This window comes from Lepidochelys olivacea (assembly GCF_965140295.1).
Source record: "Lepidochelys olivacea isolate rLepOli2 genome assembly, chromosome: 11".
NCBI classification, from domain to species: domain Eukaryota; kingdom Metazoa; phylum Chordata; order Testudines; family Cheloniidae; genus Lepidochelys; species Lepidochelys olivacea.
The window spans coordinates 78,583,846-78,610,831 of record NC_140421.1 but is presented as its reverse complement, the minus strand read 5'-3'; the positions used below and the strand labels follow the sequence as shown (position 1 = coordinate 78,610,831).

Here is a 26,986-nt window from a genome sequence, read left to right as displayed (position 1 = left end):
GTTTTGGGTTTGTTCCAATATGGAATAAGAACAGATTTCAGAACCTCACAATTTGTCTCAAAATGCAATTGGCAGTCTCCACTGAGCTGTGCTCAGAGTATACACACAACTGAATGCATTCCTCCAAAAGTCAAGACTGGTTTTAGTTTATCGTTACAGTGGTGGGAGATTGCCCATTTGGTTAGAGAACTAATGGTTCTACATCCTCATCTCTCCACGATGACAGGACCCATGCTAAAGAATTACACCAGCATTTAAATAGGAACACACATTACAGGGTGCAAACACTTAGACAAATAAGTAGAGAGAGAAGATCACAGGGCTTCCTTCCATATTAAAATGTTACTACCACCACCACCACATGGATCCTACATAGCTCGTTTCATCTGTAGATCTCATTGCACTTTACAAAGAGAGAACAATATAATTATCCCCGTTTTACAGATGGGGAAACTGAGGCACAGGGATGAAGCAACTTGCCCAAGGTCACCCAGCAGAATCAGGAACCGAGCCCAGGTCTCCTGAGTCCCGGTCAAGTGCTGTATCCACTAGACCACACTACTAAAAGGTTTTTGGTCTGTGGTAGATGAAGTACTGTAAATAATATCAGTTAGAGCCCAGCTTTAGTTGGTCTCCTTACTGATACGGCTTCCATGGTTAAACTTGCCATGCACTTTCATCCCTGACAGAACTGCACAGAGCTTCTTTGTTGAATGTGTTGCCATTGGGGTATTCCCAGTGTCATTGCTGTTTTGATATTTTACTTTGTTTTTCAGACCTCCAGATTTGGGTGGGCCACCCCCTGGGAAAGCAGTGTTGTCTATGAATTGTTTGAGTTACAGCGTGATTAGAGTGGATACAGAAGAAAAATTGTCAGTACTCACTGTACAGGATGTTGGTCAGGTTATGCCTGGAGGTAGGATGAGTATACTTCATGTATATTTAATAGAAGTCCACTGAATTTCTGATGTTGTTGTGGTGTATTTTGGTTTGATCAAATAAGTAGCACTCTGTCCTGGATGAAAGTGGCCTTACAGCTGTACGGCCTGCTGCCTTAGCGTGTGTGCTTTAATTCTTGAAAGTATTTTTTAAGAGCAGTCTGAAAGTATCAAATATTAAAAATCTGAGTATATGAGGGAACTATTTTAATCTGATTTTTAGTTTGGAATGAGAGGAGGTGTTGCTTTTGATTCATTCATCCACTGGACCACATTATTGGTAGAATTAAGGTGTAACAAACTACTGTGTGTTTCTTAAGTGGAGCTACTTAATTGTTGAATGGCATAACAAAAATATAATAAAGGGGAAAATTAAGATATGCTGTATATTCTAGCTGCTGTTTTGTCTTATCCCACCAGTTCTTTCTTCTGCCAATTGATAATGATATTACTGTTCCTCTCGTACGGTCCTTCTTTTGGCAGTTGTTTTAAAGCATATTTGCAAGTAGCTAAAATTATTTGTGGCTTAAGCAAAAGTTTGACTAGATTAATGAATGGACTGTTTAAAAACCTCAGTCATGGACATTCATCATGTCCAACAAACCTTCAGTGTCTGGGGAAAATAGCTCTGTACTTCGCTTCAAATCATTTGGAAGACTAGAGTGCCCTGACTGCTTGTAATGACAGGAACATGTAGTCTAAGAGTGGAATTTGCTGAGACAATTCAAGCTCTGCAGTCCAGTCTCCTGAATGGGTAAATCTCTCTTATCTTGTTGGCAGGTAAACCATTGAACAGGTTGTTTTAAACTTCTCCTAAGCTCTCAGTCCTTTTGAGAACTGAGACGTTTGATTCTCAGAAAGTATAGTTTTTTTTTCAATTTTCTTTAAAAATGAGCTCTTTGAGCAAGTCACTGATACTTTCTGTCTTTGACAATATTCCTGCATAAAAGGGAAAATAAGAGGGTATTTGAGCGATATGGTCTTTGAGTTCCTCACAGTACTGAGTTCTGCCTTGCCTGATCTAGTTAAATATAGCATGCAGGTGTGACTATCTGCAGAATCCAAAGGAAAAATCTGTTTCAGAAGAGGAAGAAAATAGCCTCCTAAGTTTGACAGATCCAGGCTCTAGCATCATGAAAACGTGAGGCTGGAAGGGACCTCCAGAGTCACCGAGTCCACCCTCTACACTGCAACAGGACCAAGTGAACCTAGACCATCGCTGGCAGGTGTTTGTGTAATCTTATACATTTCCAGTGATGGGGATTCCAGAACCTTCCTTGGAAGCCTCTTCCAGATCTTAACTAACCTTATCGTTAGAAAGTTTTTTCCTAGTATCTAACCTAGATCTCCCTTGGTGCAGATTAAGCTGGTGACTTCTTGTCCTGCTATCAGTGGGCATGGAAAACTGATCCCCGTCCTCTGTATAACAGGCCTCAATGTACTGGAAGAGGCTCATCATCCCCTCCTCAGTCGTCTCTTCTCAAGACTGAACATACCTCGCTTTTAACTTCTTCTCGTAGGTCGGGATTTCTAATCCTTTGATTGTTTTTGTTGTTCTCCTCTGGACTCTCTCCCATTGGTCCACATCTCTGTTAAAGTTTGGCAGCCTGAACGGGGCACAGTATTCCACCTGAGGCCTCACTAGTGCCAAAGAAAGCAGGACAATTACCTTTTATCTTACGTACGACACTCCGTTTAACACACCCCAGAATTATATTGGCCTTTTTTTGCAACTGCATCATATTGACTCATTCAATTTATGATCCACTGTACCCCCCAGATCCTGTTCAGCAGTACGAGCACCTGGCCAGTTACTCCCCATTTTGTACTTGTCCATTTGCTTTTTCCTTTCCTTTGCACTTGTCCTTATTGGATTTCATCTTGTTGGATTTCAGACCAATTGTCCAGTTTGTCAAGGGTATTCTGAATTCTAACCCTGTCCTCCAGAGGGCTAGCAACCCCTTCTAGCTTGGTGTTATCTGCAGATTTTATAAGCATACTCTCCACTCCCGTTACCCAAGTCATTAATGAAAATACCGAATTGTATGAAGAGAAGGGGGCCTCTGTCCTTTCCTTCAGAGTTCTGTGTGGCATCCAATATCCATAACAAATTTCACATCAGACAAGGGCTAAACTGACTGTTCCATTTATTCCATATGTCAAATAGAATCATAGCAGAATCTTAGAAAATTAGGGTTGGAAGAGACCTCAGGAGGTCATCTAGTCCAACACCCTGCTCAAAGAAGGACCAACCCCAACTAAATCATCCCAGCCAGGGCTTTGTCAAGCCAGGCCTTAAAAACCTTTAAGGATGGAGATTCCACCGCCTCCCTAGGGAACCCATTCCAGTGTTTCACCACCCTCCTAGTGAAATAGTTTTTTCTAATATCCAGCCTAGACCTCCCCCACTGCAACTTGAGAGCATTGCTTCTTGTTCTGTCACCTGCCACCACTGAGAACAGCCGACCTCCATCCTCTTTGGAACCCCCCTCACTCTTCAGGTAGTTGAAAGCTGCTGTCAAATCCCCCCTCACTCTTCTCTTCTGCAGACCAAATAAGCCCAGTTCCCTCAGCCTCTCCTCGTAAGTCATGTGCCCCAGCCCGCTAATCATTTTCCTTGCCCTCCACTGCACTCTCTCCAATTTGTCCACATCCTTTCTGGAGTGGGGGCCCCAAAACTGAACACAGTACTCCAGATGTGGACTCACCAGTGCCGAATAGAGGGGAATAATCACTTCCCTCAGTCTGCTGGCAATGCTCCTACTAATACAGCCCAATATGCCATTAGCATTCTTGGCAACAAGGGCACACTGTTGACTCTGATCCAGCTTCCCATCCACTGTAATCCCCAGGTCCTTTTCTGCAGAACTGCTGCTTAGCCAGTTGGTCCCCAGCCTGTAGCGGTGCATGGGATTCTTCCATCCTAAATGCAGGACTCTGCACTTGTCCTTGTTGAACCTCATCAGATTTCTTTTGGCCCAATCCTCCAATTTGTCTAGATCACTCTGGACCCTATCCCTACCCTCCAGCATATCTACCTCTCCCCCCAGCTTAGTGTCATCCACGAACTTGCTGAAGGTGCAATCCATCCCATCATCCAGATCATTAATAGCAAGTCTGGATGTTTAAGAATCATAGGGCTGGGTTGAATGGATATATATGAAGTCTCAGCCAAGTTCCAGTCAAAAACTAATTTTGTCTTATCACTCCAACATGAGAAATTACTCTGTTCAGTCTTAATGGTAAAATGTCCTAATTTAGAAGGGATCTGGGCCTATTATTGGTGCATTATTCTGTCTTGTCAGACTGTGGTATTGGAGATTAATTTATTTGAGCAACTCCTATATTCCCATTGACTCAAGTATAGACAATGTCATAGAAGGACGAGACCTATTTCAGCATACAGCTATTTAATAGCATTTGAATAGCTGCATCAGAAAATAATGTATCTTATTTGTCTGTGCAAAGAGTTTACTTTTCAGGTGCTTAGTGTATTGAACAAACAAATGCAAAAGGTTATTGGATTATTCTCTGATAGTGATTATCCTATGTTAGAGCTTTAGGGGAGGTTGGTTTTATGAGCTTTTTGAAGTTAATTGAATTTGATATCTACATATTTAATTGTCCCATCTTGCCATCTGTCACTGTCATTTTGTCCTCAAATGACCTATGCTGGCTACTGTATTGTACTAATTTGTGAGTATCACTATCTTCTGCTGGTTAGAATCAGACCTGCTCATTTGTGTTTGGTCTTGCTTTTTGGTAGAGGTTGTGGTGACTGTATGTGAGCCTTAATGTTACTGCCAGTAGCATTGTCGTCTCGCTCCACAGAGAGAGACAAGGTTATTGGAAGGTAATCAAGGCTACTACTCACGTCACGCATGCAGGTTAGCTGATGACTGTGGCACCTGTGTGTGACCGTAGGTCATTGCACTGTGTATCTAATTCTCACCTGCATCGCCGTTAAGGAAAGTACTGTAGATAGCTTTTGAATTAATTGAAGAATCTTTTTTGCGGCCACAGGAAAGGACTAATTCTCCGTTGGCATGCCTGCTTAACAGCCTTATATTTGGAACTCATTAGGATTATGAATCTGAAAATGGGTTTATGCGTAGCTGAGCCTGAAGCTAATGATTCGTACGTCTGTGTAACTTAAAAAGTTCCAATTTCTAGTCCACACCCGCAGGGCTAGGGAAGAGAGGTGTACATCCTGCCTAGCAACTGGTGAGCTCTCACTAGAGCAGTTTAAACTTTTTGTCCTGTGTCAAAGCTTTGGTTGCGGTGTTACCTTATTGGGGTTGCCAGATGCTATCATGTAAACAGATCCAAAGTTCCACTTTATTGATAATGATGATCATTCTGGTGGACAATTTAAAATTAGGATGGAGACCAGTGGGTAACTGACACATTCGTCTTTCACACGCTCAGTTTCATTAGGGTGAATTAAGGGTCTCCTGGTTCAGACACAGGCTGGAAAGGACAGAAAGGTCCTCTGAAGGCTGACATTTCCTTAGCTGCCACCAAAGATTTTAGTCTCTGTCTGCACCAGGCCAGGCTTGGGGGCTGAGTTATACAAATTCAGTGAGGGAGGGAATATTCCTGTTTCTATTCAGTGACCTCTCTCAGCACTTACTGGACAGTGGTAGAAGCAAGTGCTGCCTATAAGCCCCTAAAGGCTTCAGTTCAAAGACTGACTTGGAAAATTGTGGCAGATGGTGAGAGAAGCTGTGCGCAGGCTTACCTGCCCGAGCTAGCTTGAATGCAGCTAGTGTGATTAATGAAGGCAGCGCTGTGTGGGTGTCAGCATGGGGAGGGCGAGCACAATGCAGACCGTGGGTCCATACCTGGCTCGCTAGCCCATGCTGTGCTGTCTTCACTGCTGCTGTTAGCTGTGCTAGACCATTCACAGCTCTTGCTGCATGGACATACCAATCGTTTGTCCTGGCTCTTTCCACGTCGCTTCCCATCTACACAGCAGCCTGCGCTGGGGCCAAGAAGGTCCAGAGCCCGTGTGTCCCTAAGAAACACTGTCAGAAGCTCCAAGGATTTCACAGGGCGCTCTGAGCGAGATGTAATGGGGCAGGATGGGGGCTTGGATTAAGGGATTGGCTTCTCATTTCAAATTTTCAGAAGCCCAGAAAAGAATCCACACACCCAGATGGGTGCTGCTGGCCAGCTCCTGGCCTGAGCCTGGTTAACACTCCCATCAGGGCCACACACTAGCTCAGACAGATGCAGCTTGAAGCACCTTTCACACACTGATTACAGAGATTCCAGAGCAATGGAGAACTGGAGCCTGCGCAAGTGGAGAAAAGGGCACAGCAAACCTGTGCTGTTGAGGGGGCTGGGCTCAGCTCAGCCTGGGGACTGGAGGGATGCCCAAGGGAGAAAGGGCCCTGCAAGGAATGACATTTCCTCCTGGAGCCTGCAGCAGCCAACACTAACAGTGCTTCCTGCCTTGGGAGGCGGGAGGGAGGGAAGAACAGAAGTCCCTTGCAGGGGTGCTAGCCCTGTGGAGGAAGGGTCCTCAGTCACTAATTCCCGCTGCAGGGGGCGGGTGAACCGCAGAGGGCATGTGGGGACAGGGAAAAGGAGGCTCTGTAGCAGTAACAGGTGCAAGCACACGGAGTTAAAAAAAAAAAAAAAGCAATTTCAATTTACTTACCCCAATATCACTTCTGGTTACGAACATCCAGCTTTGGAAACCAACAAGCTGGCAGAAGGATATAGAAAGGATGGTTCTAGACTATTCTCAGCGGTAGAAGAGGACAGGACAAGGAGTAATGGTCTCAAGTTGCAGTGCGGGAGGTTTAGATTGGATATTAGGAAAAACTTTTTCACTAGGAGGGTGGTGAAACACTGGAATGCGTTACCTAGGGAGGTGGTAGAATCTCCTTCCTTAGAAGTTTTTAAGGTCAGGCTTGACAAAGCCCTGGCTGGGATGATTTAATTGGGGATTGGTCCTGCTTTGAGCAGGGGGTTGGACTAGATGACCTCCTGAGGTCCCTTCCAACCCTGATATTCTGTGATTCTATGAAATACTCTGTGGTTTTGCTCCCTTTTTCAACAGAGAGCTCGTTAGCCCACTTGAAGAGATGGCAGCCCTGCCTACATGCTGGCCCTAGTTTGGATAACACAGGGTGGGGTGAGGGTCAGGTTCCAGCTGCTCTACTGACCCACCTAGGCCATCCCATCCTGGTCTTCGTTCCCCTGCATCTGAGCTGGCTAGCTCCATCATCATCATCACCACCCCCACGCAGGTGGCAAGTTACCTTGTACTGCCCCATCTCAGACACGGTCAGATACTGGCTCTCCCAGGGATTCGGAAATGCAGAATACTCCCAGCAAGCTGGCACAGGCATAGACGCCTGTATGGAGTGCTGTATCTTGAGAGACCCATGGGTGGCCTCAGAGCAAGAGAGCCACTGATTGCTGTGAAAAAGGCCAGTGTGATCTCTGATTTGCGAACACGAGTGTTCCAGAGCAGGGAGAAGATAATCTCTGTAGACAACTTTAGTGAGACCAGACTGGAAATTCGCCTTGCGTTCTGTGGCCCTCAGTACGAGAATGGTGTAGAAAATTGAAGAGACCTCATAGAAGAGCAACAAGAATAAGGCAGTAGAGGGAATGATTTATGAGGAAGTATTAAAACAGCTAAACATAGATAGTTTATCTAAGGAATAGAAAATATCAACAAACTCTGAAGGAAAGCTTATTTATGGTGGTACCAGGTGATGTAATCTGAAGTAATGAGAGTTGGTGAAGAAAAGGAAATTTTAGGCAACATAGCAAAGGAGTTCTGTTAGATTATGAAAGAGCATCTCAACGGCTGTTGGAAACTTGGCATGTTTGAAAAGAAGACTGGACAAAGTACTAGAAAAATTCATTTGAACCAATCCTAAACTGGCAGCAGGAATAAAAGTGGCCTAATAGCTTTTGTTTCCATTTCTAACTTGCGTGTGTCGCATATTTAATTTAAGGATTTAATGTCTCCGAATATGCTATGTGCAACAGTAAATCAAAAGCAATTATTAATTTGTAATTGGTATTATCGAAATTTGTCATCTTTAATACTACATAAATCCTCATTTACCTAACCAGCTGCCCTGGATTATATTTTGGCCTTCATATTCAAAAGCAAATGCTAAGAGGTTGTGGTATTATGTAGTAAGGCCTAGAACATAATGGGGAGGGGGGATCAGAAATTTGAAAGTTTGTAGTTTTCATATCTAGAGAATACATAAATCAGAGATAGCGTTACTCAGATTATCAAAATGCTTTTTAAATTTGTATAACAAAACCCTCCTTTTTGACATTTTTTTATATGTAATGTTTGTGGTTTAGCTGCCCAATATTGAAATTTATTTAATCATGTTACGGTGTTTAGCAGCAAGCCAATTTCTGTGTCTACCAGTTTACCAAAATATACATAGATGATAATACCATTGCATTCTTGCTCTACCTCTTTAGCTAATGTGTGTGTTGTGAAGGTGGATGGAACTCCTTATCTATGTAAAACTGATGAGGTTGGTGAAATATGTGTGAATTCTGGTGCAACTGGGACAGCATACTATGGTCTGCTTGGAATCACCAAGAATGTGTTTGAGGTTTGTGTCTTTCTATAATTTTTATGCCCTTGATAACCTTTGATTAAAAAGATTCTTTTATTATTTCAGTTAGTGAGGAGATACATAATTCTGCCTATCAGTTTCTTTTTGCAGGTGTGACTGGGGTCCTGGGAGAGGGGGAAATGCTGAGAGTGCTTAATTAATTAATTACACTTACAGTCCATTCTTATTAACTAAACTAAAATTTATTTAAAAAGAGGAGAGCGAGCATATTGGTTAAAGGATCATTATACATACAGATACAAAGAGAGTTCTTAGGTCAGTCTGATAGTAGAGATGGTGAGCTTTAGAGTTACAAAGAATCTTTTCCAGAATCAGTTCATTGGGTTATAGTCCAGTGTCCAATATCGGGGCAATCCAGAATGGAACTGGAAACCTCAGTCTTGCAACTCAGACTTCCCCGATGAAGCTTAAGCAGATCTGAGATGAAAGATCAGGGCCCAAGAGTTTTTATAGATCCTTGGCAGGCTATTGTCAGCCTCTTGATAGCAGGTGTTCCTTCGGTGAAGAATAGTGTCTTTGAAGTAACCTCCTATTTCCGAAGCAACACTGGTAATTAGCTTCACGGATTAACATAAGGCAATCGCTTATCTCCCACCATTTATAAGGAGTTTACTATGTACTTCAGAGAGAAATGAAGACAGTGATATCACTGCATTCACAGTTCATTTAAATGTTAACAAACCCTTTTGATCTCTGAATTAACAGAATACAGCGATAGACAGGAACCGTTTGGTTACATTGTCAACCTCTAACAATATATATGTAAACACACAAAAAACACAAACATTGTCTACTAATATGTCTCTAAAGGTTGAATCTGAGTCAGTTAGCGGGCTAGCTGTGTAACCCTTTCTGGACCTGTGTCACAGCAGATATGCTCATGTTGATTGCAACAGCATCTGTTTTAATTAATTCAATAAAAGCCAGGGCAAAATACACCTCTCTTCATCCACTCGAATAACACATCACACCTGCAACTTGTTTTTGCTTTAACCAAATTATGAAATAGCGTTAGCAGTCAATCATCTTTTTTTATATTCAGGATGCTAGTATCATGCTAATATTCGCATCCTGTACGTAATCCGTGTAGGATCATCTCCCCTCTGTGCCGGCACAGCGTTAGCTTGGAAAGTTACATTAAGACATTTCAAAGATGATATTGCATAGAGTCAGGTGATGATTCGCATAGATCTGATACCACGTCATAATCCCCTACATGCATACTAATATTATTCAGCTATTGCCACATTGCTTAAGTAACAATTTTCCTAGTGTACTGAAAACCATACGCATGTTTTTGATCTAAAAGTAGATTTTGATTACTTGCTGTAATCCTTAGAACTCTGAATAATCTGCGGTTGTATAACACGTGAGACGATGTTCCTTCGGGCTTGGAGGCAGTTTGAAGAGAGGATGAAATAAGAACAGGCAGCCTCGCTGCATTTGGTGGCAGATGCAAAACCCGTCGTTTTGCCCAAGCTTTACTGCAGCAGTGTCTGAATCGCATGTTTTCACACATACAGGCCCATTCCCCAGAAAGTACAACCAAAAAGTAGTACCTTACGCATCCTTGCCAGCAAGGAAGGAAGGAAGTGACCATTGTTGTCCTGTTTTACTTTTGGGAGGCACTCAGACGCTGCTGTTGCAGACACCAGTGCTATCATGGGATCAGGGAGGGTTTTCTGTTTCAAAAATGATGCGTCAGGACTCTTTTATACAAGGAGTCCTGGCCATCTTCCTCGTACCTGAACCAGGTTATGTTTCTGGAGGGAGTTCTCGCTGAGGGTTTCCAATGTCAGGCTGTCCAGTCATGTAGCAGTGAGGAGGCAGGCAGGCCAGGTGGGGTAGTCCTCAGAAACGGTAAGGAAACCAGCAGAGGCAACACAAGAGGAGTTGTTCGTGGACCTTACCTGGTTAAAACACAAGCTCTGGTTTTCAATTTTGGGTTATGTTCCAGCTCTGTCATGGACTTGCTATGTGACCTTGGGTAAGTCACTCAGCTCCTGTTGTGCCTGTTCTCCCCCTGTAATAGGATTGTACTTGCCTACCTCACAGCGCGAGTTACAGCCACGTCAGCCAGGAGGACAGTAAATTCTCTCTCGCTCTCTCTAGTGCATTCTGTGTTTAATCATAAAAGATTTTCACTGAAACAGAAGGTGAAGGCGTTTTAGCTTCACAGTACTCGCTAAAAAGTGAATTGCCTGTGGTGTGTATCTGAATACTTTATCTTCTGTATTCTATCAGACCATTCCAGTGACAGCAGCAGGGGTGCCTGTTTCAGATCAACCCTTCACGAGAACAGGATTGCTTGGCTTTATTGGACCTGTAAGTATGAATGGACAAACCTGTTCCAAATGCCCAAGTGAATCCACTATTGAATTAATAGAATACCCAATAGGAAGTAGATAGGGGGATCTAGGAAAACAGAACAGGAATACTGAAATATAATCTTGTGTGACAATCTGCAGATCAGATGAAACTAAGGCTGGAATGTCAAGTTGGTATTGCTCTCCCAAGGGGAAGTATCCTCCAGATATCTTCTCCAGCTGTTGGATCATGGGTTCCTAGTGCTCCTGATTTCAACGCCAAATGACAGGATCATGTCCCTGAACTCATTTGATGGAGCAAGAGCACATCTTGGGTCAAGTAGCCGGCTTTGGCAGCTAGCCGCCTCCTTCTGTGTGAGCACAGCTGCATTCAACAGGATTCTCTATCCACAGAGTCTGTTTTCCTCATATAAGTCTATATAATGTCACTCTCTTATCCATAGGGTTGATGCTCTTGTATTGCTGGGAGTCTTGGGTTTGCATTTTGTGTGGCTTTTCTATTTCTAAGCCTGTCGTCTTTTCAGGACAGTTTGGTTTTTGTGGTGGGAAAGCTGGATGGCCTGATGGTGGTGAACATTCGCAAACACAACGCTGATGATGTAGTAGCCACCGCACTGGCAGTGGAACCAATGAAGTTTGTCTACAGAGGAAGGTGAGTATTTTGAGAGGAACTTATTCCCTAACATTGTATTCTTGTGTATTTATCCTCTGCTCATCCAGCATTTCACAATGCTTTCAAGGTGTGGGAGATTTCTGAATTGAACTTCTAGACATGTGCTTTGGGGGCAAGACGCCACCATGTGAGTATGAATATGAAAGTGTGGCTTCCCCTGCAGCATACAGCATGAAACCTAATTTATGTAAACTAGATTCTAAATTGTTTAAAATTGCCTTGACCTGGTGAAATCATTAGTCTTACTGACCTCTTCTCTCTGTGTTTAAGTTTCTAATTAAAACTTTACAATACCTCTTTGTTCAGTTTTGCATCATCTGTGTATGTATTTAATTTTGATTTCTAAAAAAATAAATGTGGATGCCTATCCAGAGCTCTAGGCACCCTAACACAAGACAAATAAAATTAAGCAGCAGCTTCCCCCCAAGAGCCAGCAGAACTGAGACCCCTACCAAACCTAGAACACAAGTTCCCTTCCCCGTAACAGAGCTAACCCCTCCAGACATCTCCGTCCCACAGCTGCTCATGCTAATAGATGCACCTGGCAACATGCTCTGAGAAGAACAAGCTGGCTGTTTGGGGCCTCTGAAGGACCCTCAAAAGTAATACTATAGTGCCCAACTTACCGTTCTTACGTAGAGGGGCATTCAGCTCAGGTGTCCACACTGATTACAGCTGTGGCATGAGGAACTGCTGTTGAGTTACTTGTTGAACCTACAGCAAAAGTGTATTGTTTCCTCATCAGTGTGCCACTTCCTTCAATTAAGGCATCAGTTTCAAAAATTGGCTCCCAGCTTGTTGAGGTATTGCTAGCCTTTTCCCCCTTGGAGACCTGGGTTCAAAGCCAGTTTGGCCCACAAAGGAAGCAGGTGTCTAGTTATCAGTCTAGATATACAGCTAGACATGCCACCCTTTGATCTGGTATAGTTGTCCACCTCTTTCAGAGAGAGATTCAGTAGTTAGATGTAGGTTAGATCTTCAATGTGCACGACAAAGTTAGATAGTGAAAGTTTGCACAGCTCCTGTATGTGTTGAACCCTGCTTGTAATAGCACATGTACCATAGTGGTGAAGTGAAAATTCTCTCAAGTCTGAGAAAAGAACATTAAAATAAACTGCTTCTTGTCCGCAAGTTGTGAATGATTTTGTGGTGGTCTGGCATAAATAATGTTTGTGTCTGTGAAAACTGTTCCACAGGAGTTACAGCCATCCATATTGTAATCAACCCTGCTGGGTTCATTATACGTAGCATCTTTTCTAGTCCTATCATTCTTCTGTCCTTTGTGTTCTAGGATAGCAGTGTTTTCTGTGACCGTTTTGCATGATGATCGAATAGTGCTTGTGGCAGAGCAGCGCCCTGATGCATCAGAGGAGGATAGTTTTCAGTGGATGAGCAGGGTTCTACAGGTAGTCAGATCTGTCCTTTCTCTTTTTTCAGGTGAATAAGGCTAATGTATCAAATGAGAATATCAGAGCTTCTATTTTCTATATAAACAACCTTACCTTCAAACTGGCCTAAAAAACCTCTGATAAGCTCACTTCTGAATGTGTTTCTGGGGTGTTAGCTAATGGAATTTTTTTCAAGACCAAAATCAGTTTATTCTTGAGAAATTATTTCTGCAGTTCATTTTGATTGGAATTTTCAAATCCTTCAGAAGATACTTCAATTTGTAATTCGTTAATCTTTATTTTTGCCAGTGTCCTTTGGTCTGTTTGATTCTGAAAGAACTTAATGTTGAACGTCTACAAAATATCAAAAGCAAATGTCTATTTTAGAATGTTTGTTAGTAGCTTGTGTGATTTGGGAGTGCTCCATGTCTCCTGTATACCCCTAAATTGAACAGCTACTTTAGGTCACTTTGTCCACTAGTATTCAGGTATTTCTGAAGTAGCCAGTCACTTCTAAGGAGGTGGCAAGGTGCAATAACTGAAAGAGCAGGAATGGCCAAGGAATCAGAAAATGAAGTATGAAGGAGGGGAGGGCTGAGAAGAACAATATAAAGGGGGATGACTCTTAAGCCGAGGGGAGAGCTGTGTAGGAATAAAGAGATAATGGTCTCTACATAAATTCATAGGATTTTAAGTCTTCTATTACCAATTAGTTGGTAATGGTAAGGATGTCATTCATAGAAACACAAGTGTGACCCATTTCTGTTCTGCGTGGTTCTCAGGCTGGAGCAGATAGCGAGTGTTAAGCAGCTAAATATTTCCCCTTTATATCTTTTTGTGGTTTACGTTCTACTGCGTTTCTGTGGTTGCACCATACATGCTAAGTACACTGTGATACAGTTTTGGCCTTCACAACCTTTCTGCACTTATCACCCACGTTTCAGTAACTTCCCTAATCAGTGGTGTGCAAGTGGCATCAGCTTGGGCTTGACTGCGTGAGCAGAAATATGGATCTGCTCCTGCTCCCATTGAAGTCATGGGACAACTTCTGTGAATTCAGTGAGTGCAGAATTGGACACTTTATTTACAAAGGATGGTGCAAGTGAAATTTGTGATGTTATAAATTACTTTAGAATTCTTGTTCCAGCTAAGTGCCATGTCACTGTACATAATTAATTCTTTTTTCCCCCCCTCAAGGCAATTGACAGCATTCACCAAGTGGGTGTGTATTGTCTTGCTTTGGTTCCTGCCAACACCTTGCCAAAGGCTCCACTCGGAGGAATTCATATTTCAGAAACAAAACAGCGCTTTCTAGAGGGTGCTCTGCACCCTTGCAATGTCTTGATGTGTCCTCATACCTGTGTTACCAACTTGCCTAAACCTCGACAAAAACAGCCAGGTAACTAAAGCGGAGTATGTAGGTCAGCCTTCGTGTTTGTCTCTAACTGTTGCTGTCTCAGTAACTGAACATGTTAAAGTCTGTGTTACCAGGTTACGTTTGTTCTGTCAGATCTGATGTTTGGTTTCATCCTTTCAGTTTCCTTTTTTATTTTTTAACATTACATTGCATTCGTTATTTATGGTAATATGCATGCTTAATTATTAGTTATTTAATTATGATTGGCTTTGTTAAATGGAGTTATCTTCTCATTTTGCTCAATTTGTTAACCCAGATGTTGGTCCTGCTTCTATGATAGTGGGCAATCTTGTTGCTGGAAAGAGAATTGCACAAGCCTCAGGGAGAGATGTTACCCAGCTGGAGGATAATGACCAGGCAAGAAAGGTAGCACCGAGTCTTTCTGCATGTATCCAAGGGTAGCAGTTGTTTTAGTACCCTACTGAAGCTGATCATGGTATGTGTCAAGGGAGTCTGAATGTTTTCTGTCCTGTCGTCTTTCTGTTTCAGTTCCTGTACTTAGCAGATGTTCTTCAGTGGCGAGCCCAGACAACCCCAGATCACCCTCTCTTTCTGTTGCTGAATTCCAAGGTGAGATGCCCTGAGGCTTGTTTTCATATCAAGTAATGAATAAAATTATCTGGGTTTGAAGAAGGAAAATGGGATGTGGCAGGTGCATGTTACAGCCTAAAATGCTCCACGTGTTACTGATGGTGGGCGGACTCCTCTGGTTCCCAGCACGCACTAATGAATGCGCACAGTCCGCATTTTAGCTTCTTCACGCTGTGCTCGCTCTCTGATCCCTCCCTAGAACCCTAGTCTACATCCTGGCTAGTTTCAGAGAGCTGCGGCAGCTGCGTGTCCAGCTTCCCTCAGATTTGAAGTCTACACCATGCCTGGCATTTGTGGTTTCACTCTCATCGCCCTTCGAGTAGAAGGGTAAGAGAAGACAGATCTTGCCAGAGCTGTGACAGAGGAGGAAAAAAGAAAGATTGTCATGGATCCAGGGCACACATTGGAGGTCTCTGTTCCTGCTTTCTTGGGTTCAGGGGCACCTCTGATCCTTCCACTTGTGCCAGTGGGTTCTACCTCTTTTGGGGATGGTGCTGACAGTCAACGGAACGTGTCCATGTACAATGTTCTAGAGCTCTGGGTCATCAGATGGGCCCTAAGGATATGTCTACACTGTGGTTAGAAACCCATGGCTGGCCTGTGCCAGCTGGCTCGGGCTAAGGGACTGTTTAATTGCAGCCTGAGCTCTGGGACCCTCCCACCTCACAGGGCTCTGGGCTCCAGCACAAGCCCGAATGTCTACACCACAATTAAACAGGCCCTTAGCCCAAGTCCCTGAGCCCACCTCAGCTGGCACAGGCCAGTCACGGGTTTTTAATTGCAGTGTAGACATATCCTAAAAGTCCCCTTTGGTTAAGGACTGCCTGTTGCTGCTGTGACAGACAGCAAGCTAGCTGTGCTCTGCCTCCGTCAGCAGGGTTGCCTGCTTGCAAACACACTCTTGGGAAGCAGTAGGTCTGAGGTGTCTGACTCACCAACTACCTTGTGACCCTCCACCTTGCTGGCAAATAAAACGTGTGTGCAGGCAAGCTAAGGTGCAGGACACATGACCAGCACAAATGGTCTCTGAAGAGCCGATTGGTGGGGAGGGACGCTGTCTTTATGGTAGTGTTTGTAGCAGCAAGCTCTCTGAAGTGACCTTCACCTCCAGAGCAGGGAGGGACGGAAATTCAGTTACCGTTCAGAGTTCTGCTGTGTGCTTTTCCAGTGACTCTCTCACTACCCACCGGTCAGGAACGTGAAAGAGGACAAGACCTGAGTCATTGTGGTCGCTTCAGCTTGGGCCAAGCAATGTTAATCTGTCCTGGCAGCCCCACACCATACCTCTCACCAGACATTTCCGATCTGGTGTTGGATGTGATTGTGGGAGTGCTTGGGCCTGAAGAGCTCACTGCCTAGGAGCAGACAAAGAAACGGCTCACAGAAGAGGAGCGGCAAAGAAGCATGTTTGTACAAGTTATCTAGGTTAACCTAGGCAGCAGGGCAAAAGTCAGTCTTTGAGAGGCTTAAATGTTGGTGGGGTAGGGGGGCCTTGTGGGCGAGCTGATGAATGCTGTATCAGCATATTCTGTCCTGTGTCCTAATCCAAAACCAAATTTCCTCACTGTTGGGACTGCAGGGCTTCGACAACCACTTCTCTAAAATGTTCCCCAAGGCTGCAGACTATCCTACTGCAGTCCAGGAAACCTCCACACTGAATTGTTACCCCCAGAAATGAATTTTTTTTTTTCTTCACTGACCTGAAAGTCAACTGCCGTGTTCAGTAGCAGAGCTCCTCGGGACTCCTGGTTACCTGCTTTGCTAGCTAGGAATGTTTACTGGTGCTCCCTGTGCAGGCCTGGTATTACTGTCTACTGTGCAGTACAGAACAATATCATTAATGAAGAGAAATTTAAAGCAAAGGGCATTAAATTAGGAAGTGCAAATATAGGTATCGGAAATGTAAGAGGTAAGCACTGAATTAAGAATAAAATAAACTTTGACTAAGACAGTTAAAGTAGTGGGGGAAAGTCTAACTGTAAAGGTGACAAGCCTTTAAATAGTGTCTAGATAAGGTAATTGGTTGTGAGGCAGGGAATGGAACAAGAAGTGGGTGGAGGGAAAGGAGAGTAAATTAACATTGTAAGGACTATAGAGGATTTTCTGTATTGCCCGCTGTACAGACTTGTTTGAACAAGACACTGAAGGTGAAATAATGCCTTAAATTCTTTTGTTTTCTGCTATAATGAATCATTTTACTGGCAGAATCAGAAAAGTATGCTCCATTTTCATCATCTTGGTTTCAAATAACAAAGATGGGTTTAAGCTATAAAATTTGTGTGGAAAGGCAAATTTAGAACTTGTACCAGAGTATCTTCATTATCTGATATGTATAACACTGGCGACTTGTAAATACGTGGACTACAGCACAGCCAGTTCTGTGTGCGTTTTAAGAGTTTTTGGTGCAGTTGGCCCAGTTTCCGAGCTGCTAAAGTGTTTGAATATAGTTAGGCTTGGCAGGGTTCAATTTTTACTGGAAAACGTCCATAAACGCAGATTTCACTGTGCACATGTAAACTGATTAAAACACATTTCCATCGATCATCAGTGACATTTACATGTTGGCAAAGTCAGAAAAATGTTGCTTGAGTACTTATTAAAGTTTGATTTAAGGCTTAATATTTTGAGATGTGGTTGACAATTTGTGTTTCAATGGTTATAAAGCTTTTCGAATCGGTGTCTATTGTCAATAAATAATTGCTGCCCCACCCCCACCCTTAGCTGACTCCCTGATAAAATTAAATCTATATAAATTGGGCGGAAAATGCTTTTAACCCATAATTTTGCACAACTGTGAAAATTAAAATTGATAAAAATAAAAAACTTTAAAATACCTGTATTAGCTGTCAAAATTGTGAAAACTAACTGAATTCTGCCATCCTAATGTTGTTTCAATAAGTCTTTAATTCTATCCAGTACAGTGCTAAAACCATAATTGTAATGAAATGTTAGATCTAAGGCTATTTATTTTACTCAGTGTCAAAATATATTTCCTGCCAAGTTTTCCTAAATCACATTTGTATTATATAGGGCACAGTAGCTAGCACGGCATCATGTGTACAACTGCACAAGAAAGCAGAGAGGGTGGCAGCTGCACTGATGGAGAAGGGACGACTGAATGTCGGAGACCATGTCGCTTTAGTTTATCCTCCAGGTAAGGGAATAGAGATGGCAGATACTGTAAAGTAATCAATTGTGGGGAAAGGAATGTAAGCATTTCTATGCTTGAACAATCCCACAGCCATTTAATTTGGTAATTCATCTCAGAGTGACCAGCATGTAATTGTTAAGAGGAAGGCTTCTTCGCTTCACTGCTTTTTCTGCTAAGCCGATTCTCCAGTTGGCAGGATAAATTTATCAAATCTATGAAGGTCAGATGGAATGTATCTGGACAGTTGTGCAATACCAGGCCATTGGGAAGTGAGTAGGGAATGAATTTAGATCACATGAAAGGTACCGGATTCTCGGTTCCAAAGAGTGAAACGGTGTGTGCATTCACAGAATAGATACAGTAGAGGGCAGTGCTGAGCCACAAATGCACCTGTGTCCTAACAGGAAATGACCATCTCTAGAATGAGTTCATGTTTGGTCTCTGTGTCACTCATGCATGTTTGTAAATGTAGAACAGGAGTGTGTATATCTGCAAATAGGGTAGTTTAGAGACTGCATAATGTTAACTTATGAAAGACAAATATATATTATTCTGAAAGATCGGATTGTCCACTTTATAACCTACCACACTGTCTCAAACTTCATGGAATGTATTAATTAGAGAATTGGAGAAATGTAGGACTTGAAGGGATCTCAACAGGTCAGCTAGTCCACCAAATGTACCTAGACCATCCCTGACAGGTGTTTGTCCAACCTGTTCTTAAAAACCTCCAGTGACAGGGGTTCCACATCCTCCCTTGGTCACCTGTCCCGGTACTTATCTGCCCTTATGGGTAGAAAGTTTTTCCTAATAATGAACCTAAATCTTTCTGCAGATCGAGCTGATTTCTTCTTGTACTATCTTCAGTGGATATGGAGACCAATTATCACCATGCTCTTTGGAACAGCCCTTAACATGTTTGAAGATTGTTATTAGGTCCCCCCTCAATCTTCTTTTCTCAAGACTAAACATGTCCAGTTCTTTAACCTTTCCTCACAGATCAGGTTTTCTAAACCTTTGATTATTTTTGTTCTCTGCTGGATTCTCTCCAGTTTGTCCAAATTTTTCTTAAAAGGTGGCACGCAAAACTGGACATTTGTCTAAATGTATTTCAACAGATCTTCTTATCTGAAGAGCTTAAATAATTACTTCAAATGTACTATATTTAAATGCAAAAAACTCAAAACCCCGAGGACGGGCTACTTCCAGAGGCAGGGCACTGGTTTAGATGAACCTTTTATGACAAATATCTTGTATAGTCTTTTAATTCTTAAAATGTAGTGAGGATATTTTTTGGAATTGGTATGAGAGATTATGATGATTTGTGAAATTAAAACTAGTTTTTGTCCTTAACAGGAGTAGACCTAATAGCAACTTTCTATGGCTGTTTATATGCCGGCTGTACACCTATAACAGTTCGACCCCCTCATCCACAAAATCTTGCTACTACTCTGCCCACTGTCAAGATGATTGTAGAGGTATGAGAGAATCCTTTGTGTATTGTTTTTGTTTTGTTTAAAACTGTTGATCTAATAAGTAAAAAATTGCCCATGCATCATGGTACAGTAAATATAAAATAAGCTGAATTTCTGAAAAATTTTGTGCTGTGACCCGCTGACCCAGAGTCAATACATGTTTCATTAAACTGGTTTAAAACTTGTTTTCCATTATCACCATTTTCTTTTTCTTCATTTATAACTTTTTTTTATAATGAACTCCTTCAGGTTGGACTGACTTGAGTGGATATTAAAGCACAGGAGCATCCATTCATCAGTTTTAACTTTTTGAATGTTGTACTTTGTACAGGTCAGTAAGTCTGCATGTATCCTTACAACACAAGGAATAATGAAACTGCTGAAGTCCAAGGAAGCTGCCACAGCTGTAGATATTAAAACATGGCCCACCATTTTGGATACAGGTACCAGATGTCTAACTACTTGCTGCTAATATAATAAGATTTTAATTTGGATATGCAAGGAAGCATGGATAACTAAAAAGATACATCATGGCTTTTCCAATATGATTTAAGGCTGTTAGCATAACTGGCTGTCTTTGCAAGGATGTCAGTTAGCCTCGAGACCCGTAAATTACTTACCTTGTTAGCACAGTTGGCTAGCTGGATTGGTGTTGAGTCTCTTGTATTGTGGCTTCATGTCAATCCATAAACCATGAATAACCTAATATTCCAATGTTTTAAAGGTTTTATTATCCTGCTCTACCTTTTCCAAAATAATAATGTGTAATTGTATTGCCTTTGTGTATTTTAAATAGATGATATACCTAAAAAGAAGGTGGCTAATATTTTTAGACCTCCATCCCCGGATATGTTGGCCTATTTGGACTTCAGTGTGTCTACAACTGGCATATTAGCAGGAGTGAAGGTATATTAATTGAATTGAGATGATTGTCTTAACTGGTTTCTTCCCTGAAATCTTTTCATATTCTTTATTCCATTCAACTCAACCTGGGAAGAAGCCTAAAAATGGTGAGAGAGATGTTTTAATGTAAGCATATTTCAAATCTCACATTGCAATCCAGATTTCTGATGTAGAAATGTCAGACACAGCTGTCTAGAAATAAATTTTAGTCTCTAAGGTGCCACAAGTACTCCTGTTCTACAGCAAATATGAGCCCCAGGAGGATACAGGATGGGTTGAAGAGGATTACAAGGGAAAACAGGAATGGAAAGAACTTGCAGGCAGAGGGAACAGGGGATAGACTGGAGAATAGCACCGTCACCAGGAAAAGGCAGGTCTACGTGATCGGGGACTCTTTACTGAGAGGAATAGACAGGCCTGTAACCAGAGCTGAACCAGAGAATAGAAGGGTGTGCTGTCTTCCAGGTGCTAAGATACGTGATGTAGACCTGAGGTTGAAAAGGATCCTAAAGAGAGCAGGAAAGAATCCCCTAATTATCCTTCATGTGGGAACAGATGATACTGGTAGATTCTCGCTGGAACGTATCAAGGGAGATTATGCTAGGCTGGGGAAGATGCTTAAGGAAATTGAGGCTCAGGTGATCTTTAGTGGGATTCTGCCTGTTCCTAGAGAAGGGCAACAAAGGTGTGACAAGATTATGACTGTCAACAGATGGCTTAGGCAGTGGTGCTATAAGGAGGGCTTTGGGATGTATGGCCACTGGGAGGCATTCCTGGACAGAGGACAGTTCTCTCGGGATGGACTTCATCTGAGTAGGAAAGGAAATAGACTTCTAGGATGGAGGCTGGCACAACTGATTGAGAGCTTTAAACTAGGAATTTGGGGGAGATGGTTGGGAGATGTCCAGGTAATCTCCACACCGGATTTTAGCATTGAGAGGGAAGAAAACAAAGTAAGAAAGGATACAGCCGTGGGTAGGAGGAAGGGCAGTGTGGATACTAATCTGATAGGTCATACTGGCTGTAGAATGACCGTGCCCAATCGGGTACAGAACGCGAGCGAGGCCAAACAGCAGGAATGAAGATGTTTGTACACCAATGCGAGGAGCCGAGGTAACAAAATGGAGGAACTAGAGCTACTGGTGCAGAAAGTGAAACCAGATATTCTAGGGAGAACAGAAACAGGGTGGAATAGTCGTCATGACTGGACTATGGGTATTAAAGGGTCTGTGCTGTTTAGGAAAGACCGAAATAAAGGTAAAGGTGGTGGAGTAGCATTGTATATCAAGGATGAGGTAGAATGTAAAGAAATAAGAAGCGATGGAATGGATAAGATAGAGTCCGTCTGGGCAGAAATTACATTGGGGAAGAAAACTACTAGATTCTCCCCTGGGATAGTGCTTGGGGTGTGCTATAGACCACCAGGATCCAATCTGGATATGGATCGAGACCTCTTTACTGTTTTTAATGAAGTAAATACTAATGGACACTGCATGATCATGGGAGACTTTAACTTCCCAGATATAGACTGGAGGACGAGTGCTAGTAATAATAATAGGGCTCAGATTTTCCTAGATGCGATAGCTGATGGATTTCTTCATCAAGTAGTTGCTGAACTGACAAGAGGGGATGCCATTTTAGATTTGGATTTGGTGAGTAGCGAGGACCTCATAGAAGAAATGGTTGTCGGGGACAATCTTGGTTCAAGTGATCATGAGCTAATTCAGTTCAAACTGAACAGAAGGATAAACAAAAGTAAATCTGCAACTAGGGTTTTTGAAAAAGGGCTGACTTTCAAAAATTAAGGAAATTAGTTAGGGAAGTGGATTGGACTGAAGAACTTGTGGATCTAAAGGCAGAGGAGGCCTGGGATTACTTCAAGTCAGAGCTGCAGAAGCTATCGGAAGCCTGCATCCCAAGAAAGGGGAAAAAAATCATAGGCAGGAGTTGTAGACCAAGCAGGATGAGCAAGCATCTCAGAGAGGTGATTAAGAAAAAGCAGAAAGCATACAGGGAGTGGAAGAAGGGAGGGATCAGCAAGGAAAGCTACCTTATGGAGGTCAGACCATGTAGGGATAAAGTGAGACAGGCTAAAAGTCAAGTAGAGTTGGACCTTGCAAAGGGAATTAAAACCAATAGTAAAAGGTTCTATAGTCATATAAATAAGAAGAAAACAAAGAAAGAAGAAGTGGGACCGCTAAACACTGAGGATGGAGTGGAGGTTAAGGATAATCTAAGCATGGCCTAATATCTAAGCAAATACTTTGCCTCAGTCTTTAATAAGGCTAATGAGTATCTATGGGATAATGGTAGCATGACAAATGGGAATGAGGATATGGAGGTAGATATTACCATATCTGAGGTAGAAGCGAAACTCAAACAGCTTAATGGGACTAAATCAGGGGGCCCAGATAATCTTCATCCAAGAATATTAAAGGAATTAGCACATGAAATTGCAAGCCCATGAGCAAGAATTTTTAATGAATCTGTAAACTCAGGGGTTGTACCGTATGATTGGAGAATTGCTAACATAGTTCCTATTTTTACAAAAGGGAAAAAAAGTGATCCGGGTAACTACAGGCCTGTCAGTTTGACATCTGTAGTATGCAAGGTCTTGGAAAAAATTTTGAAGGAGAAAGTAGTTAAGGACATTGAGGTCAATGGTAAATGGGACAAAATACAACATGGTTTTACAAAAGGTAGATCGTGCCAAACCAACCTGATCTCCTTCTTTGAGAAAGTAACAGATTTTTTAGACAAAAGAAACACAGTGGATCTAATTTACCTAGATTTCAGTAAGGCGTTTGATACTGTGCCACATGGGGAATTATTAGCTAAATTGGAAAAGATGGGGATCAATATGAAAATTGAAAGGTGGATACGGGTCAACAGGGAGACTACAGCGGGTCCTACTGAAAGGTGGACTGTCAGGCTGGAGGGAGGTTACCAGTGGAGTTCTTCAGGGATCAGTTTTGGGACCAATCTTATTTAATCTTTTTATTACTGACCTTGGCACAAAAAGTGGGAGTGTGCTAATAAAGTTTGCGGATGATACAAAGCTGGGAGGTATTGCCAATTTAGCGAGAGACCGGGATATCATACAGGAAGATTTGGATGACCTTGTAAACTGGAGTAATAGTAATAGGATGAAATTTAATAGTGAGAAGTGTCAGGTCATGCATTTAGGGAGTAATAACAAGAATTTTAGTTATAAGCTGGGGACGCATCAATTAGAAGTAACGGCGGAGGAGAAGGACCTTGGAGTATTGGTTGATCATAGGATGATTATGAGCCACCAATGTGATATGGCCGTGAAGAAAGCTAATGCGGTCTTGGGATGCATCAGGCGAGGTATTTCCAGTAGAGATAAGGAGGTTTTAGTACCGTTATGCAAGGCACTGGTGAGACCTCACCTGGAATACTGTGTGCAGTTCTGGTCTTCCATGTTTAAGAAGGATGAATTCAAACTGGAACAGGTACAGAGAAGGGCTACTCGGATGATCTGAGGAATGGAAAACCTGTCTTATGAAAGGAGACTCAAAGAGCTTGGCTTCTTTAGCCTAACCAAAAGAAGGTTGAGGGGAGATAATATATCAGAGGGATAAATACTGGAGAGGAATTATTTAAGGTCAGTACCAATGTGGACACAAGAACAAATGGATATAAACTGGTCATCGGGAAGTTTAGACTTGAAATTAGATGAAGTTTTCTAACCATCAGAATTTTGGAATAGCCTTCCAAGGGAAGCAGTGGGAGCAAAAGACCTATCTGGCTTTAAGATAAACTCGATAAGTTTATGGAGGAGATAGTATGATGGGTTAACATGATTTTGGCAATTAATTGATCTTTATTCATGGTAAATAGGCCCAATGGCCTGTGATGGGATGTTAGATGGGGTGGGATCTGAGTTACTACAGAGAATTCTTTCCTGGTTATCTGGCTGATGAATCTTGCCCATATGCTCAGGGTTCAGCTGATCGCCATATTTGGGCTCGGGAAGGAATTTTCCTCCAGGGCAGATTGGAAGAGGCCCTAGAGGTTTTTCGCCTTTTTCGCCTGTAGCATGGGGCACAGGTCACTTGCTGGAGGATTCTATGCTCCTTGAAGTTTTTAAACCACGATTTGAGGACTTCAGTAGCTCAGACATAGGTGAGAGGTTTATCGCAGGAGTGGGTGGGTGAGATTCTGTGGCCTGCGTGGTGCAGGAGGTCAGACTAGATGATCATAATGGTCCCTTCTGACCTTAATATCTATGACTCTTTTTAGAAATATTCAGTTAATGATGGTTATAGCTGGGGAATTGGTGAGACTTAAGAGAAGAGGAGAAGGCCTGGTCTACATTGCAAAGTTACGTTGTTGTCAACTGTCTTGCGTCAGTCTAGTCGTGCATGTGTCCACACTTAACTTTGTCTCGCACTGATGTAAGAGCTCTTTTACACCAACATAGAGACACCACTTCCCTGAGCAATATTGAGCCATGGTTGATGTACTGAGGTCAACACAGCACAAGCATGGACACTTGTTACCAAGTCAACCCTCATAATCCTCTAGCAGCTGTCCCACAGTGCCCCACTCTGGTCACCATTGTGAACTCCACTGCCTGGGGTCACATAGACCAGAAGCCCCCCATTGCCACCACCCACCATTTAAAGCCTTGTGAATTTTTGAAATTCCTTTTCCTGATTGCCTGACTTGGTGAGCACACTGAGCAGCTCTCTTTTAAGTGCAACTGCCCAGCTGACCTTGCTGGCACCACACTCCTGGATCTCTGATACTGGATCCTGGATCCTGATACTGGATCTCCTGGACCAGTGGGGAGAAGAGACTGTGCATGAAAGCTAAGGAGCTGCAGCAAGCACACCAAAAGTCCAAGGAGGCCAAGAATTGGTGCTGAGCCGCAGACCTGACATTTCTACAAAGAGGCGCATGCCATACTCAGTGGAGACCTCCCACCCATACACACCACAGTGGATACCTCCAAAAGCCCAAGTCACAGGTCCCTGCCATGAACAGCAAGGAGGAAGAGGTGGACAAGGAGGAAGAAGATGGGGGGACAGGCAATTGGGGGTCCAGCTGCATAGTGAGCCAGGACCTGTTTTTTTTAGTCCAGCCAGTTGAGTACAGACGAGCCCAACACAGGAGAAGGAACCTCAGGTAAGTGTATAGATACATTTTCCATTGCAGGGATGGCACCCTGTGATAGGGTGCTAATCTACCCATGGTGCTCTGCACTGCACATCGAAACAAGCACTCCTGCTGAGCACGTACACCGCCAACACAAGGAGCCAGGTGCGCACGCAAACAAGTGATGTACTGACTGCAATGGCTCTATGCCGACGTAACTTGCATCGACATAAGTTTGTAGCATAGACATGGTCAGAGAAGGGATAGTCCTGAAGTTAAGGGGCATGACTGGGAGTAAAGAATCCTGTTCTCAACCACCACAGAAATGCTGTTCAACTACAGGCAAATCACTTAAAGATGACCCTCAAAATATCTTAGGAAACACAGGGCTTGTACCTTTCTGTTCCTGTAGGATGCATACAGAGGGCTTATGGGGCCGGGGGGTTAAAAAATTTTCTCTGTTTTGTACTTTAGACTTTTCAGGAATGTCAACTCTGGTCTTCCCTGGGCTTGCTGGAGGACGCCCTGGATATCTGAAGATGTACATTACTGACACGTGCACCTTTCCTGAAGGGGTTACATGATGCTGAACATGGCTTCCCTTATTCACACTGACTGCAAAATCCTGGCCAGCATCATGGCCTCTACCCCCAGTCTTCCCAAGTGTGTTGAAACATGTAAAAATGTCCTAAAGTCCATGAGCCTTTCATGAGCCTGTTTTCCTTCTCCAGATGTCACATGCAGCTACAAGTGCCTTGTGTCGCTCTGTCAAGCTACAGTGTGAACTCTACCCTTCACGACAGATCGCCATCTGCCTTGACCCTTACTGTGGCCTCGGGTTTGCACTATGGTGCCTCTGCAGGTACAGTATTTAAACCTTATACTTACCTGGGGCTTCCTGGCTTTTCTGTTTTCTGTCTGCCTGCTCTGTTTGCAGTCACTATTATGGTACTTTTTACGTCTGGTTATCTGGCAACTTTCTGAGACCCAAAATCATTTGTTTTGTAGGTGAGAAGAAATGTTGTTGTTTGTAAATACGGGTTACTTGGATTTCAAGTACGAGAGAGAGGATTTCAGTATTGGTTTCATCTAGATCAGTGGTCCTCAACCTGTTTATCGTATGCAACCCACAATGTGTTACCTGGGCCTCAGGTTGAGACCCACATTGCCCCTCCCCACAGACCCCTATGCCCAGCACCTCCCGTTCAGAGACCCCTCCACAGAGTGGGACCAGGAGTGGGGCCCTGGGCAGGTGGCCAGGTGGCAGGGACCCTGGACCTGGCCATGCAGCAGGGCAGCCCGGCCCTCATGGGGAAGCCCCTGGATCCTCTGAAAGGGCTGGCTGGCCGCCCTGACCCCGCTGTGCCA

General features: G+C 43.1%; 1 protein-coding gene across 2 annotated transcripts in view; it reads left to right on the top strand.

Annotated features, from left to right (window-relative positions):
* DIP2A (disco interacting protein 2 homolog A) overlaps positions 1–26,986 on the top strand; it is a 246,059-nt gene that overhangs the window by 189,032 nt on the left and 30,041 nt on the right. For both annotated transcript variants that reach the window (XM_084644034.1, XM_084644035.1), the window contains exons 18-30: positions 777–916; positions 8,409–8,545; positions 10,814–10,894; positions 11,421–11,548; positions 12,861–12,975; positions 14,155–14,356; positions 14,631–14,740; positions 14,864–14,944; positions 17,996–18,119; positions 19,473–19,594; positions 19,923–20,034; positions 20,388–20,497; positions 26,350–26,480. In XM_084644034.1, the coding sequence (XP_084500160.1) occupies positions 777–916; positions 8,409–8,545; positions 10,814–10,894; positions 11,421–11,548; positions 12,861–12,975; positions 14,155–14,356; positions 14,631–14,740; positions 14,864–14,944; positions 17,996–18,119; positions 19,473–19,594; positions 19,923–20,034; positions 20,388–20,497; positions 26,350–26,480 (1,593 nt within the window). The remainder of the gene's footprint in view (positions 1–776; positions 917–8,408; positions 8,546–10,813; positions 10,895–11,420; positions 11,549–12,860; positions 12,976–14,154; positions 14,357–14,630; positions 14,741–14,863; positions 14,945–17,995; positions 18,120–19,472; positions 19,595–19,922; positions 20,035–20,387; positions 20,498–26,349; positions 26,481–26,986) is intronic.